This window comes from Haplochromis burtoni, unplaced genomic scaffold, assembly GCF_018398535.1.
Source record: "Haplochromis burtoni strain Fernald_Lab_line unplaced genomic scaffold, NCSU_Asbu1 Contig_153, whole genome shotgun sequence".
In the NCBI taxonomy this organism is placed as follows: Eukaryota; Metazoa; Chordata; class Actinopteri; order Cichliformes; family Cichlidae; genus Haplochromis; species Haplochromis burtoni.
The window spans coordinates 1,385,205-1,401,175 of NW_024582514.1; the positions used below are offsets into that span (position 1 = coordinate 1,385,205).

The 15,971-nt window shown below is 40.5% G+C and overlaps 1 protein-coding gene across 1 annotated transcript in view; it reads right to left on the reverse strand.

The window, feature by feature from the left end:
• LOC102310670 (calpain-5) overlaps positions 1–14,805 on the reverse strand; it is a 32,259-nt gene extending 17,454 nt beyond the window's left edge. Inside the window, exons 1-2 of the mRNA XM_005932643.2 lie at positions 14,557–14,805; positions 7,485–7,644 (exon numbers count right to left, since the gene is read on the reverse strand). Coding sequence (XP_005932705.1) covers positions 7,485–7,640 — 156 coding nt within the window. The 5' untranslated portion in view covers positions 7,641–7,644; positions 14,557–14,805. The remainder of the gene's footprint in view (positions 1–7,484; positions 7,645–14,556) is intronic.
• Positions 14,806–15,971: the final 1,166 nt, after the last annotated feature.

The following is a 15,971-nucleotide window of genomic DNA, read 5'->3' on the forward strand; positions in this document are numbered from 1 at the left end:
ACGCCCATTTAGGATAGCCGCACGTTTTGAGTGCTTCCTTTACATGTGTGTGTTCCTTCTTTTTCCCTTCGGGCTTAGAGGGAACATGTTCTGCCCGGTGGTGTAGGGTCCTAATTACTCCAGGTTTGTGTTCCAGAGGGTGATGGGAGTCAAAGAGGAGGTACTGGTCCGTGTGTGTGGGCTTCCGGTAAACTTCGATGTTGAGGTTGCCATTCTCTTCAATGTGCACAGTGCAGTCCAGGAAAGGCAAACAGTCGTCCTTTGTGTCTTCCCTGGTGAACTTGATGTTTTTATCCACAGCGTTAATGTGCTCAGTGAAGGATTCCACTTCTTGTGTCTTGATTTTGACCCAGGTGTCGTCTACATATCTGTACCAGTGGCTGGGTACTCTTCCTTTGAAAGAGCCAAGAGCCTTCCTTTCCACTTCCTCCATGTAAAGGTTGGCTACAATAGGTGACACGGGGGAGCCCATGGCACAGCCATGTTTTTGTCTGTAGAAACCCTCGTTGTATTTGAAATATGTGGTGGTGAGGCAGAGGTCTAACAGTGTGCAAATCTGATTGGGTGTGAAGTTGGCCCTGTCTTCCAAGGAGCTGTCTTCTTGTAGTCGTTTTCTGACAGTCTCCATGCCCTCCGTGGTGGGTATGCAAGTGAAGAGAGAGACTACGTCAAAGGACACCATCGTTTCATCTGGGTCCAGGGTAACTTTCTGGACCTTGTCGGTGAAGTCGGTGGAGTTCTTGATGTGGTGTGGGGTGTTCCCCACGAGAAGTGCAAGGATGGTAGCAAGGTGTTTCGAAATGTTGTAAGTGGCTGAGTTTATGCTGCTCATGGGTCTGAGTGGGACACCTTCTTTGTGGATTTTAGGAAGTCCGTAAATGCAGGGTATGGCATCCCCTGGGTAAAGGCGGTGATATGTAAGCCGGTCAATAATTTTGTCCTTTTCAAGGTCTTGAAGGCAAGCTATAACTTTCTTTTTGTAGCTGCTTGTGGGGTCTCGCTTTAAGGCTTCATAGGTATTGTTGTCACTGAGGAGAGTAGTGATCTTTGTGTGGTAATCTGTAGTGTTTAGCACCACGGTGCATCTTCCCTTATCAGCTGGTAAAATAGTGATGTTGTGGTCTTTGCTCAGGGAAGCGACGGCCTTCTTTTCTTGTATTGTGAGGTTGGGACTCGCCGCCATTTGACCTTAGAACTGAAGAAGCTTCTCAGATGAGAGGTGAAACGTCTTCAAGCAACTTAAAGAAGTCCAGACGCTTTTCTTTGCAGGCTCCTTTGACTACGATGACCTGGATGACTGAGAACCCTCACAGAAATAAAAAAAATTTAAAAAAAGAGATAAAAAGAAAAATGGGAGAAGTTTTCTTTAATGATGAATCTAAAAGTGCTTTTAATACACAGTTAACACTGTTAAATGGTTAATTTCAAATATGAACTTTTCTCTAAAAGTAAGAGCACTGTGAGAAATTCAAAGAGTGAATGTCAGGACACAAAATGTCTCAGGGATCAAAGTCCTCACTTTGACGCTTTAATGCACCACAGCTTCATCTTTATACGAACTCTGCTGCTCTTCCACTGCAGCACGAGCTGTGCTTTAGCATTTTTCCATTAAGCTGTAAATCTATGACATCATACTGATTTGCCTGAAACATCAACACATATTGGCGTGTACAAAATTATCTGGGCGGTGTTCCTCGTCTGTATCTCCCGATTCGATCACTGACGCAGACGGAAACATTTCTAATTTACGATTCAAAGATGAACTTTGTCTCAATGGGACCAATCACTAAATAACCTTTGGTATGCAACTGCCTTACCCAACGACCGCGACCATCATTATCTGCATGTCAACATAATATTAACATGCCATGAACCACCTCCTCGCCATCCTTATCATTCCACACACCTCATCGCCTACATGAACAATAATTTACTTCCACACGCTTTCAATTAAAACTGCTTGTTAAATCCTGAGTGCTGCAGCGCTTCTTTTCTACTCCACGTGGAGTTCAAACATGGACTAGAAATGTGAGCAGAAACCTTCAGGTCACTTGCCTACGTCTGCATCATCTGTTTATAGAAGTTAGCAGTGCAGGAGCCATTTTTGATTCGTGTTTCACCTCTAGCCACCAAACGCTGCTTCTCCATCTTATCTTGTGTATTTGTGCATTTACTTCATGCATTCAGGAGAATTAGAGGTAAAAAAAAAAAAAAAGCTTACAACCATGTAACATGCAGGATGCTGGACAAGCGAACTATTCTGATTTTAAACTAATGATTTCTTTTATTTAACTTATTACCTCATTATTAACATTTCTTTAGTTCAAAGCTAAATTGTTAAACAGAAATTTGGAAAGTGAAGCAAGTATCAGTCAATAAGCCTCTCAGTGGCATTTTAAAGACATTAACATACTCACAATGAATAAAAGAGAGATCCACATCAGAAATATTTATGAAAAAAGAAAATGCTGGCAAATTACAGTGCTGTAAACGCCAGTGTAGAAAGGTCAGTAAAAGCCACAGACTGTATCTAAAGGATGTAAAGACAGCTTTGGACGCTTGGTGGTTCGATCGCTGGCTGTTCCAGTCTGCATGCCAAAGTATTCTTGGGTAGAAGTAGAAAAGTACTATTCAAGAACCAATCCATTTACCAAAGCCTGGAAACATGACGATGAGGTGGTGTCAACAGGTGTTAGCTAACAGGGAGGGGACACAACAGCGAGAACATAACACTACAAAAAGAAACAAGTCAAACTGACCGAAACAAACAGACTGACAAAAACAGTAAACAGGAAATGACTTGGCACAAACTCGACATTTAGTCACCACCATGTGACCACACCTGAGCCGTAAGCACTAGCTAGCTTGGTTAACGAGTGGCATCCGTAGCCCATAAGCACAGACACAGAAAGCTGTTGATTAGTGATAAATAACAAACAAAAAATAAATAAATAAATAAATACTCATTATCATTTAAAACTGATGCACAAACTTTTTACACAGGAAGCAAAAATAATAATTTCACCAACAGCACAAACTCAGTCGACAGATCCACTTTGTTATACCTGCTTAGCATCAGCCCCTTTATCAAAGCAGCCACAGCAGATGATTTGACAGACAGCTCAGCCCTCCCAGAGCTGAAGCTGAAAACTATCTGCAGAAACCAAAGCTAGTTTTTGTCCCAGGTCGTGAACTTGTTTATTTCTGCTCTGAAGTGAGACATTTTACTGACCCGTTCTGTTGAACACAGCCTCAAGTGGACGTTAGAGGAACTGCAGGCTGGGGTACTTCACTTTTTTTAACCCTCGAGGTTGCTGCCTTATACAGCTTGAAATAATAAGCTCTTGATATGATCACTGGTTTAAATATACAGCTGTCTTTTGAGTGCTGGAGCTGAAGCACTGATATTGAGTGCTAAAGTTTCACGAGACACCACAGAGAAGTCAGGGTTAAGTTTAGGGTGTAACCAAAGAAATATTTCCCTTATCTCTCCACTCCCTGAACAAATCAATAATATTGATCAAATGCTTTAAGTGCTCTGTTTAATAATTTAGCATGAATAATTAACAGTAAAAGCATACGAAATACACAGAAATCACTCTTTCATAGTGTATATACACTACAAGCCTAGAGGAAGACAGAAAATTGCACATTTAATCAAATAAGACTCAATGAGAAGCACTTAAAGAGCAGTGCATTTAGATTTTATGCAGGTCAAGAAAAAAAAAATCACAAGACAAGAAAGAAATTAATCTTTTGACTCAGCATTATTAACGTGAAAAGCCGAGCACAGATTCTGTACACAGCAGCAGAGCGAGGCTGGAAATCTGTTAAGCAACAATTCCATTACGAGCACGATGTTCAGCCAGCATCTGAACTTAAACAGCTGCTGTTCCACTGCATAAAGCTTTCCTAAGGTGCAGTGGGGCTGACTCAAAGCCTCTGATAAGAGGCACTTTTGCAGTTTAAGGATCCTAAACAAATCCAACATGGAATTAAGGCAACATTAGACATTTCTCCACCACATTACAAAAGTAATAATAGGTCTATAAAAACGTTGTTCACTTTTAAATGATCCTCATTATGTCATACTCTGTCTTGGTGAAGCCCCTCAGTTCATTTAATCTGAAACAAGCTGTTTTAACTCCTTCCCTTTAAGCCAACTGTCTTCTGATTTGCTGCTTCTTGAAAACAGAAGGTTTTAACAATGGAGCTTCTGTGCTCAGTCACATATGTGTGAGATGACCATAAATAAAAACTGTATGAAGCTAAAGGTTACGCCTTTTCTTCATTAGAAGAAACCTGCAACGAGTAAAATGGCTGCGCACAAATCACCACCGTGGTCCAATGATGAGGTGCAGACAACCACCCTGAGATAACGGTAGCCGAGTAAACTTGTATTAAATTGGCTCTAGAGAAAATCATCAGACACTTGGCACACTTAGCTTGATAAAGCTACCTCCTAAATCAGAGCAAGCTAATGTGTCAGTCACACGAGTAAAAACAGGAAAGCTGTACTGATTTTTTTCACATTCTGGAGAGCTTGAGCGTTTTGAACACTCTCGGTCACTTCTGATCGTAAGGTGATTCCACAGGTTGCCTGATCGGACTCAACCTTCCTGCAAACAGTCGCAGTGTGACCTGGACTGACTTCAGTCACGCAGAGAAGTTGTTGGAGGTTTGCAAATAACTGCCTGTGGATGAGGAATACAGAGTTCGTCACGTAACGTTAAAGGTATGTGCCTTTTTCCACGTCACGCTGTGCGCCACGTTATTGTTTACACATGAGATGAACTGCAGAATGGCAGATAGTCAGATTAACAGTATTTTGTCTCTATCTTCAGGTTTTACACGCTTACATACACACACGCAGTTACTGTCCCTCCATTTAGAAAGGCAGAGGCGTCACGTGTGATTATTTTACGTGTAGTTGTTTTTTTCCTGTGTAATAATATTCAACATTGCTATCAATGCATTTTTCAATCCCTCTGCAAAATAGGTTTAAAAACATAAACAGCTGGGATGCTGTTTGTCCGTGATTTGAACCGAGGGAACAAATCGTGGCAGGATCAGCCTGATATTATTCGTATCCCGCTGCAACTTTACTGTATAAAAAACTAACATCTCCAAAATGTCAGGAGTAGTTAGTCATTACAACAAGTGTTTGTGAACTAAAAATCAAGAATGTGGGATGCTGTTTGTCCGTGATTTGGAGAGCCCAGCGCGTGCTCTCGATGCAGGGAAAACCAATCCTGCAGGGAGACCTACCTGTGCAGGTGAAGCCAAAGGGAAGATTTGCTTCACCATATTTTCTAGTCTTTGGCTTAGAATGAAGTTGGTTTGGAAACATATTCAGCGATGCTTCATCTCCTGCTTTGCGTTTGTGTGGGTGCCCCGTGCTAGCAGTGTCCAAGCGTCGTTTTGTTTTTTCCCCTTTTCATGCCGCGCCCCCCCTAGGGGGCAGGCCCCACACTTTGGGAAGGTCTGACGTAGCACATCATTATATACCAGCTAGCCCAACTTCAGTAACCCTACAAACGTCACTGCTGTTTAGTTTTCTGTCTTCATTTATGTTGGAAGTGACAGCAGAGCTGTACGTATGAATTTTTTCAGAAATCTCTCAGTCAGAACATGCTATATCATGTTTAGGTAACTAGCAAAACTAGCGAGCTAACTTCCTGCTAACTTCTAACTCCGTTAAATGTAATAAATTTTTGTTTTCATGGATGCCTGGAAGTTAAACTTCATAGTTACACCTGGTAAAGCAGCAATGCTGATCTTTTTATTAAAGATGAAAGAATGTAGACAGTTTTTAACTCTCAGTGATGCTGCAGTGTTCGTTTGACTTTGGGACCTGAAGCCGACAGAGTTTAGGACCCAGATTACTCCCAGATTTACGAGCACCTTAGTCCGACAAATACGGTAATAACGACGGCCCGCTTGCATGTTCTACAAAAAAATGTGCTTTGTTGTGTATCTGACGGACAAACACCAAACCAGTGAAGTTGCACCATTTTTAAAAACCAATTCTGGTTCATCCGTTTCACTCAACAATCTGATTTTCCCCTTTGAAAACAAAGGCACTGCGCATGCGCGTTTTACCCATATTCTATCTCGATATTTCATTTTCTTATCGTTGCCTAACATTGTACCGGTATTACCGTGAACGGTATAATATGGCCCAGCCCTAGTCACAGTTGTATTTAACTGTTATATTTAACAGGAACAGCTCAGTCAAAAGCTTCACAGAAGGTGCTTTTTGCTCAGGGTGAGAGTGAAGACGACCAGTTGTAAAGCACTTTCAAATTCAAGTTCCTTTTGTTCAGTAACTACCAGAAACTGCTTACAACATGAACACACACACACACACGCACGCACGCACACACAACTCCTTGCTGTTGGCTTGAAATTCCATGAATTCCTCTCCCATTCAGCCGCTTTAACCTCTCCTCTCTTTATATGGAGCCTTGTCTCATGATCACCGCCGCCATTCCCAGCCTACTGCCTCTGTCCGTCTCCACCGTGAATAAACAGCTGACCCTTCGTCTCTGATGTATCACTAACGCTCCACCTTCTTTGAGTTTACTGCGTTCTTCTTTCACACAGGCATAAAATAAGAGCTCTACAAAAGATCGCCAGCGCGGATGATTATGCAGCTGATCCCACTGAGCTGTAAAAGATGGAAACAATAATAATAATAATGGATTGGATTTATATAGCGCTTTTCAAGGCACCCAAAGCGCTTTACAATGCCATTATTCATTCACTCTCGCATTCATACACTGGTGGAGGCAAGCTACGGTTGTAGCCACAGCTGCCCTGGGGCAGACTGACAGAAGCGAGGCTGCCATTTCGCGCCATCGGCCCCTCTGGCCAACACCAGTAGGCGGTAGGGTAAAGTGTCTTGCCCAAGGACACAACGACCAGGACAGAGAGCCCAGGGATCGAACCGGCGACCTTCCGGTTACAGATACGCTTCCCAACCCCCTGAGCCACGGTCGCCCCCAACAAGCAGCAAACACTAAGAACTGCAGTTCCTCTAGTGGCCACTTGAGGCTGCCTTTATAAGAAACTCAGTCCCCATAGCTCCCATGTTAAAATGACCACCTTTTCAGCAGAAATAAACATGTTTAAAGTGTGTGACTAAAAGCAAGGCTGGCCTCTATGGATAGCTTCCCCTTTTATACCGACTCTGTGAGGGCTTATTCTCTTTTATACCTCATCTCGGGGTTATATGAGCAGCTGTAGCTGATATTTAAAGACACTGAAACAGACCTCACAACTGTGTTTGTTTTCTGGCCTGTTACGTGATACAAACCATCAAAGAAAATATATTTTTTAAAATACTGCTAACCTGACTGATTTCACTTTGCAAAATATCATCTGTCATCATTATTATTATTTTCCACATGTATACAATACGTATCAGAATAATTGTGCAGCGCTACTACTTCCCCTCTCGGTAAAACATTATTTTCACTCACATTTGGCCTTTTCCAGGTGACTCGCCCAATTTGATTTCGCTGGTAGAACAGAGACTGGTCGGAGGTGGGGAACAGAGGGTCTTCAAACAGAGTTCCTTTATGCTGGCACTGCCTCCTCAGAGCAGAGAAAGACTGACCCTCGTACGGCACCGCCATCCTCCTGCACAGAAACAAAATGCTTTACAATGAAGCACAAACAGCATTTACACGATATACAATTACTGACTCCTCACTATCAGAGGGCTGTGCTGTGAGGAAGGATAAGGGGTTTAATTAGTTAGCCTCCTACGAAGTGTTGGGAAATTTATCAGCATATGCAAAACATGAAAAGACTGGAAAACAGTATCACCATTGCATTCACTTGTAATTATGCCATGTCGTATTGACTCACAGGTTTGCTGCCTTCCCTTGCAGGCTTTGGTCTTACTGACCTTATTCCTCACACACACACACAGTCTGTGTAGCGTACTGAACCTCTTTATATTGTTCTAATATTACAGTTTTATGTGAAATGACTGTTCACACCATATGGGGAATCGCAGCTTGACACACCCAATCAATAACCGCCTTCACTTACTGCACAGACAGATTGTTGATGTTACAGTAAGTGAATTCAGATAGTATCAAAAACATATCTGACTATGTTGAATTTCATTTCAACCACAACACATCAAATGAGTCTGTCTGAATTTGGAGGTCAGTCTAAAGGAAGAGACTTCACCATAATCTAATTACATGGACAATATATTTACCATCTGAGGCAAAACCAACTATTTAGCCACTATACAACCCTAAACCAACAGCAGCATGATTAGCATCACGAGTCATGTTTTAGGAGGGTGTGTGAGTGTGCAGGAAGGGCTGTATTCTTAATAAAACAAAAAACCTCTTATTAATGATAAAAAGCCATAACGACTGATTAATCTTCTATATTTCCCATTAAAACAGTCAGAGATTTCTAAGAAGCCTCAGTGTCTCCTGATCCTGTTCAAGGCCTCACACTGCACACAGAGCTGTGGATGAGGATTAATAACAAGGGAGTACTTCTTTAAAACTCCTTAAACATGCACAACACACACACAAGATAGTCAGATCATCACCAGTCATGTGACAGGATAGCAAACAGAAACTCGGGCGGTCATGTTTGACTACGGATCGGCAGCAAAGTAAATACACGATCAAAGTTTCATGCCTGTGTGAAAGTGTGGTGACATTAAAGCCTCATCTGACCAAAAACGTCCTAACAGCAGCTTCAGCTTCCTGTCAGATAAATAAAAAGTGAGACAAAAAGAGGAAGGGCTGTGATTTGTTTCCCAGGTGGAGAAGCCAGAGGCCTGCTGAGCACTAAAGGAATATTTTTATTTTGTTTTCCTGGAACGTGATTGCATCCAGATTCAGAGTGACTCACTGAGGTTAGAGCATGTTTTCTCACACTGATCTACAGAGAAGGACTGACCACAGGACTTCAGCTGAAAGCATTCCTCAATTAAACACTGCATTCATTGCAGGAGAGCTGCAGATGCCACTTAGTACTGCGATGTTCAGATATTCAGGATACATTAAAGGCAGATTTTTTTTGTTTTTAAAAAGTGACTACCGGGTAAAATAAGTCACTGTGGCAGGGCGTGGTTTGTGGCTCAGTTGCAGGGGAGGGGTGGATCAGTGGGTTCAGGGTGTGGTGTCAGGACAGGCTGATCAAAACAGGTGCTCTTCAACACCTGGTCACGCCTTCCCCATTTCCATAGGGTCACAGCTGTGTGCTTCGGGTCCTTTTTGTGTCACAGTGGTGCCGAAACCCAGGAGCTCATCGAGCCGGGGCATGGGATAAGCATCAAACTGTGACAGTCACCTTATTTATAAGGACACTCAGAAACAACTGTGCTGTACAGCTAAAAGAATACAATAAGAAAATCAATAAAACTGAAAACAACAAATAAAGTCATTAGAACTGAGTCGCATTAAAAGACTCAGACGCTAAACAACACGTACAGGCAGGACAATCAGCCTTCAAAACAATGCCACAGTTATGAAAACTGACATGTGCATGTCATGCATGTATGAAAATTACTGGACTGACATGAATCTACATCTGCTCAGACTGATGCAGACTCTTCACTGGAATCATCAGGCCCACTTGTAATGATATCACTGTCAAATAAGGCCAATAAACACGGAGATGATGCTGAACAGAGCAGAATAATGAGCGCGTGTGTTTCCCCCAACAAATTAGGTTCCTGCTTGGTGGTCTGGTTCAATAAACACAGCCACAGAACGGATTTCCCGAATGATGCAGAAAACACTGAACAAGTGCACGGCCTCCGTTTTAGTTTACTTCCTGTTTTATTTGAAACTTGGCTCCTCCTTTGTGCTTTTCCCCACTCGATGGAGTATTAGGGCCAGATTAAGAAAAAAATATATTATTGACCATTTTGACACTAAAGTCGAAATCTCGGGATTAAAGTCGTAATTCTACTTTGAGAAAAAAAAACAACAGAAATCTTCACATTTAGATTTTTTCTCCTAAGAATACATGTTCAACGTTATTTTTGACTTTATTCTATAAAAGCAATCCAATTTTTTTTCTAAATGTAGTCTAAACTCTGTTGTGCCTTAGCGCCTCTGTCAGGGCCGGCGTTTTATCTTACTCTCCCTCGTTTTTGTTTGTTACAAACTATTATTTCACCGGAGTTCATTCCCGTGTCTCAGGAGCTTTTGTTAAACGTCCTCGTTTCCTCCCGTCATCAGCACACAGAGTCCTCCTGCCAACATTTACCAACTACAAACTAAACGTGACACACTTATGGATGTAAAATGACTTTGATAAAACTCAAAACACTTTAAATATTTCAAGATTTAAACTGAAGACCTTTATATTCATGTGGACAAACATGAACATACAGTTAAGCCAAGTTTGCATGACACGTGACAAAAAACAAAAAACAGTAAAACGACCAGTAAGACAAAAAGAATAAAGTTTGAGAAATATAAAAATACTGAACTTACATCATGCAAATAATAACTTTACATTTTTAGATCCTCTAACATGAACTTATTTATTGCTTTTTAAATGCAGCTGAAATGAACCTTTATTACTTGGGTTTTATCTGCAGAGCTTTTAAATTTCAGAAGCGCTTCTACAGAAAACGGCTCGTAAGACATCTGAAGGTTGAGCGAACGTAAGAATAAACATCAAATGTACGACAGAGTAAAAAAGAACAGCCAGTAAACATTTCTGAAGGGAAGCACGCAGACCCTGAGAGGATCTGAGCGAGCGTCTGTTTAGAAGAAACCACTGTGACCTTCTTCAGCAGCGTTACTGAGCAATGACTCACTGCCTGATGGGAGGAGGGGGACGCTGCGATTTTCTGTGTCTCGTATTTACAGCCATTTTTAATAAGTCGTGGCAAATTAGTGGCACCAATAACAGATTGATCACCAATAAGATGGCGTCTCCACTGATTTGCATGAACAGTTGATTTGCAGTTATTTGACTTGAAGATGAAAGTAAAAAATGTTTCAATACTACTTTTGTTTCTGGGGGTCTGTCATTGTTCCTCAAAGTGAATGTAGTTATATGTAAGTTCCTGTTTTGAGGTGGTTTTCCTACGTGACTTCATCAAGTTTATTCAGATTTTATGAATGTAAATGTGTTAAAGAGACAGCACGTTGTTTCTAAGGACATTAAAATGTAAGGTGTGATGATATAAAGTACGTTTATATCCTGTTACGGTGGCAGACATTCACACTGAAGTGCAGAGTACACACCAGTACAGCTGTGCAATTAAATGTGAATTTGATTTACAACCTTGGCTTTCATTGAATATTTATATTAAACAGGATAATAAAGATAAATAATTATCGTGCTGCATTTGGTATTGTAGTAATGCTCTCATTTCATCACATCCTCTTCCTGCTCTTAAGTCCCTCCATAAAAATCTCAACCCAGCAGAATTTGAATTAATGGAAATTCTCTTAATTAAAAGAACAATTTTTCATGTGTAAGATAAATAACTGTAATCTCAGTACTGATTGAAATAACCTATTATGATTTCTGCCATAAAGGAGCAACAAAAGTTTAGAGTCTTGGTTTCAGACCGTTTCCCCCCCCTACAGAAGCCCCACCCACCAGCTGTTCACACTTACCCTTTGTAAGTGGCATCCAATCAGAAGAAAGCTGGCTTATAAATCCTCTAAAATCACGTTGATGTCAAAAGAGGACATCAGTTTCCAACAATGGCGGCAGCTAGTTAGTGTTAATATTACTCTTATTATTCTTAAACGTTTAACATATTTTCAGGCGAGAATGTAGCTGTGTAAACCTCAAATATCTGCTCAGTTTATCAGGACACCACATATTTTCAAAAGCGCTCCGACGTTTTCGGAGACGTCTGTTACCCACTAGCTCGATAGCTAGCCGGGGGGAAGGCTCACTAGAGCCCGTGAGAACACCGGACTCCCGGCAAATTGTTTTCAAACCCACCGCCATCTTTCGCTACTCAGGTTAAACATATATAAGTCACTTAGATAACTTCAAAATGTTATTGTTTGGCTTTTTTTTTAGTATTTTATTTGTTCCTGAGTAAATCGGTTTGGCTGAGATTAAAGTTATAGTTTTTACACAGCTGAATAAATGTCAAGCAGACAGCTGATTATCAGAAGTGTGAGATGCTCAAGAATATACTCCGGTGTCCTGTTATATTTTAGATAGCAAGGAGTTTATTAAACTTCACCGAAACAATCTGCAAATTTCATTAAAATTTAATAAACTATCGTCTTTATTTTTAGTTAGCACATACCTTAAACACTTAAAGCTGTAAGCTAATGATAGTTATATAAGAGCAGATGCTGCTGGTGCAATAAGCTGTACGTTTTATGTCCAATGGATGATGATCTGATTAGTCGACTAATCGCAAAAATAATCGGTGACTAGTGACTATCAAAATAATCGTTTGTGGCAGCCCTAGATCACGCCAATAAAACCAGTATAGCAAGACTTTATGAATCAGCAGATGGAGCTCATAACGCTTGAGGGGTCGTCCACTTTGGGCCAGTCGGTGCAACTTCGGGCTGAGTTTTATTAGATCACTGTGGCTCTGTGCACAGATTAATCTTTGTGCAGGCCCCCCAATCCCACACAGACATTCAAGCCCAGAGGTGCCACTATTGCTCACCTGGTTGAGCTGACACCATATACCAAAAGCTGGAGTCCGGTCCAGAATACTTCCCAAGTGTCACTCCCCCTCAAGATAAATTGCTAAAAATAAATCTTAAAAAAACAACAAAAAAACCCAACTTGCCCTGTTTGGATTTATTTTTATCTGAATGGATTTATTTTCTATTGTTTTACATCTCTTTTACCTTTGTGCCTTTATTGTTTTATTCAGACTGCTATAAGGGCGTCTATTTAAAAGAGGGCTTGGGCTTTATCACTTACCCTGTTTACAAAAAGGTGGTAATAAACAGGTGAAAGAGTCAAACTATTTGTTTCACACAGAGGATGAAGTGATGGGCTGCAAAAAAACTGAGTGCAACACATACAAGCATTCATTTGAACTACGAATAGTGCAAAGCTACTGTAAAAGAGCCCAAGAATAAAAATGTGGGCCGTACCTCATAACAAAACCCAATATTTATCAGATAACTGCAGGAGGCAAGGAAAGCTTTACAAATGCTCCCTAAGTCACCAATTACACCCTCTCAAACACACTCACACAGTCGACAGGAGCCTTTGAGTCTCTCAGGTGAGGTCTAACAGACACTGATCGGACACCTGTCAGTCAAAACAGCCACGCCCCTAACTATATATATATTGAAATTCAAACAGGTGAGTTATTAACAAATCAACCCTCATTTTCAGGACTTTTATAGTGGAGAGCCAAAAATTAAAAAGTTGGTTCAGAGGTTTGGGTTTTTCCTTTAATTTGTCACCCAATGGAATCTGCTAACCAATGCAATTTATTAAACTCAGATTTAAGAAGTCAATTTGTTGACAGGTTTATGCAAGAGGTGAAGGAAAGACAACATATTTCATTAGGTGTAGCGTCTGCAGCCGTTTCAGGACAAACACCAAACACCAAGACTCGAACACATCTGTTTACATCAGTCTGCTAATAACAGCTGCAGGTCGCTCATCTTCCTCCTTCCAGCAGCTGTAAAGCTACTGTGTTGTGACGTGACTGGATTAACCCCTGGTATCTACAGACAGAGAGCTTTAACCATGGAGCAATAAGACCAATACCAGCCAGACATGGGTGTGGTTTTATGCGGGCACGAACACACAACGGATGTGTGACACAAACAGCCCAAAGCAGATGTTGAAACATCGCATGATGTGTGATATCATGTGACATCACAAAAATGCGTGTGGGGTGAAGAATTTTCACAATAATCTGCACCACAGTCCACCTGCCTCACTCTGGCTCAGATGAGATGACATTAATGAAGACTTTCGATGTTTACAGCTTTGTAAAGACACCCGGAGAGAGATTAAAATCAAACCGGAAACTCAAACGTTAACCATCAAAATGACTTACAATATCCCTAAACGTTTCTTTCGTTATTCTTGAAACTACACAACGCAAACACTTCTATTCTATTTTATCTTTTGTTTGTAGTAGTCTTATACCACGAGCTAGACTACTAAACCCATTCAAAATCGTGCAACAATTTTTAATCGTTGCCTTTATTTTGAAGGGCGCGCCGGATGTGTATGTGAAAGCTAGCTAGCTTAAAAGATGAAGTTTTGCTCGAAGTTTTTTTTATTATTCCTAAATCTTGTGATCTTAAGTGAAGGCGAGGAAATCGAAAGCGTGAACAAATACAGAGAGCCCTTTGCTGTAGGGCAGCTCTGTAGCATAATATTCATCTTTTTCCAGCGTTTTCTTATTTTAACGCAAAGACTCCAACAGTTCTGCGTCCCGTTTGCTAAGGAAAAAAGCGGCAAATTTAATAAAATATATTTGCATGAAAAAACAACAACCCAAAAAGTATTTAATAAGAGTTCCAGAGTGATTTACGACTGCAGAAGTAACTGCATTTCAGCACCAAGTTAGCTGTAACTAATTATATTCACCTGGAAATGGTTGTGTTTTGGTTCGGGCTCCCTGGCTGCTTCACTCCGCGTCTCTCGCTCTTTTTACGGGTGGTTTTGGCGTGTTCTCCCTGCTGTCAGCTCGGTGATGTGAGGACGTTTCTTTTGGTTACTTTGCGACCCTAAAAATAAAAACCACACAGAAACAGGCAGGAGGAGCTTTTGCGTTGCTGCTGTCACACCGACCAGCCCGCCTTCACCGAGGGAGGAGATGCGTTCACGTACCGCTCAGACAAACCATTCCTCTCTCCTTTAATCATTTTTGGATTAAAGCGCTAAATCGAAGTAGAGATTGAGGAGGGGTGGCACATTTATGAGATAAAAACGTACAAATTAAACTTTACAAGCAAAGTTACAAGAAAAAAAAAGACAGTTTTTAAAAAGCTAGCAATTTTACAAAAAATACAGAGAGAAAAAAAGAATTTGTCAACTTTACTTTGGAAAAAATGTTTATTTTAAAGAAAAAAGTACAAATATATAAAAAAAACTGTAAAATTTACACAAAAACTATAAGGAATACCCCCCTAATTCTAATAAACTAACCAAACAAATAAAAAAAAACTGTTAACTTTACACAAAAAATCTTAACGCTGTAAACAAAACACTGAAATAACCATTAAAAACTGTAAAATTAAATCAAATTAAAACAAATTCAGTAACAGCAGGTGATAAATTAATTAAGATCAGATGATTTTCATCACGGAATTATTTACAATTAAAATTTTAAACAAGAAAAACGTCTTACTATGTTTTAAGCTGTAAGTTATTCATAGACGTGTGCCTTCTGGGCTTTTTGTTAAACAACGCTGACCTCTGGTGTCTGTTCCAGTAATTGACATGAGAGAACCATAAACACATGCATCATACTTACTACTTCTACTGCTACTACTGCTGATAATAAACATGAACATTTTAGCAATATTAATTGAAGTTTTATTTAATCAATAAATCCCCTGTCATTAAAATGCCTTCATGAAAAGAATAGAGACCACAAAGACAAACCCCTACAAGGTTAAGCAAATTATTTCAGAAAGAGGTAGCACAACAGAAACAGATAAAATAAAATAAAATAAAGCAAGAACTAGCAAGTAATATGACCTAGAAAGACCATGCATAACTTTCTTCCTCATAAAAACCATTAGTGAGTCCTTTACCACACTTCTACTTCTTTTTATCTTTCAATTCAAGAGAAGTTTCCATAGACTTGGTGTAGGTGTGTGTGACAGATCACCTGAGCTGTGTAGTCAGGCATCACCTGGTCTTCTCTCCAAGGCTGCTGGTTCTCCGTTCTTTTTGCCACAAACTCCTCCAACTGGTGGATTCGCTGCTCCACCTTCATTTTTAAACCTCTCTTTTGTGTTTCAGATGTATCGCTACACTCTTCCACAACACCTGTG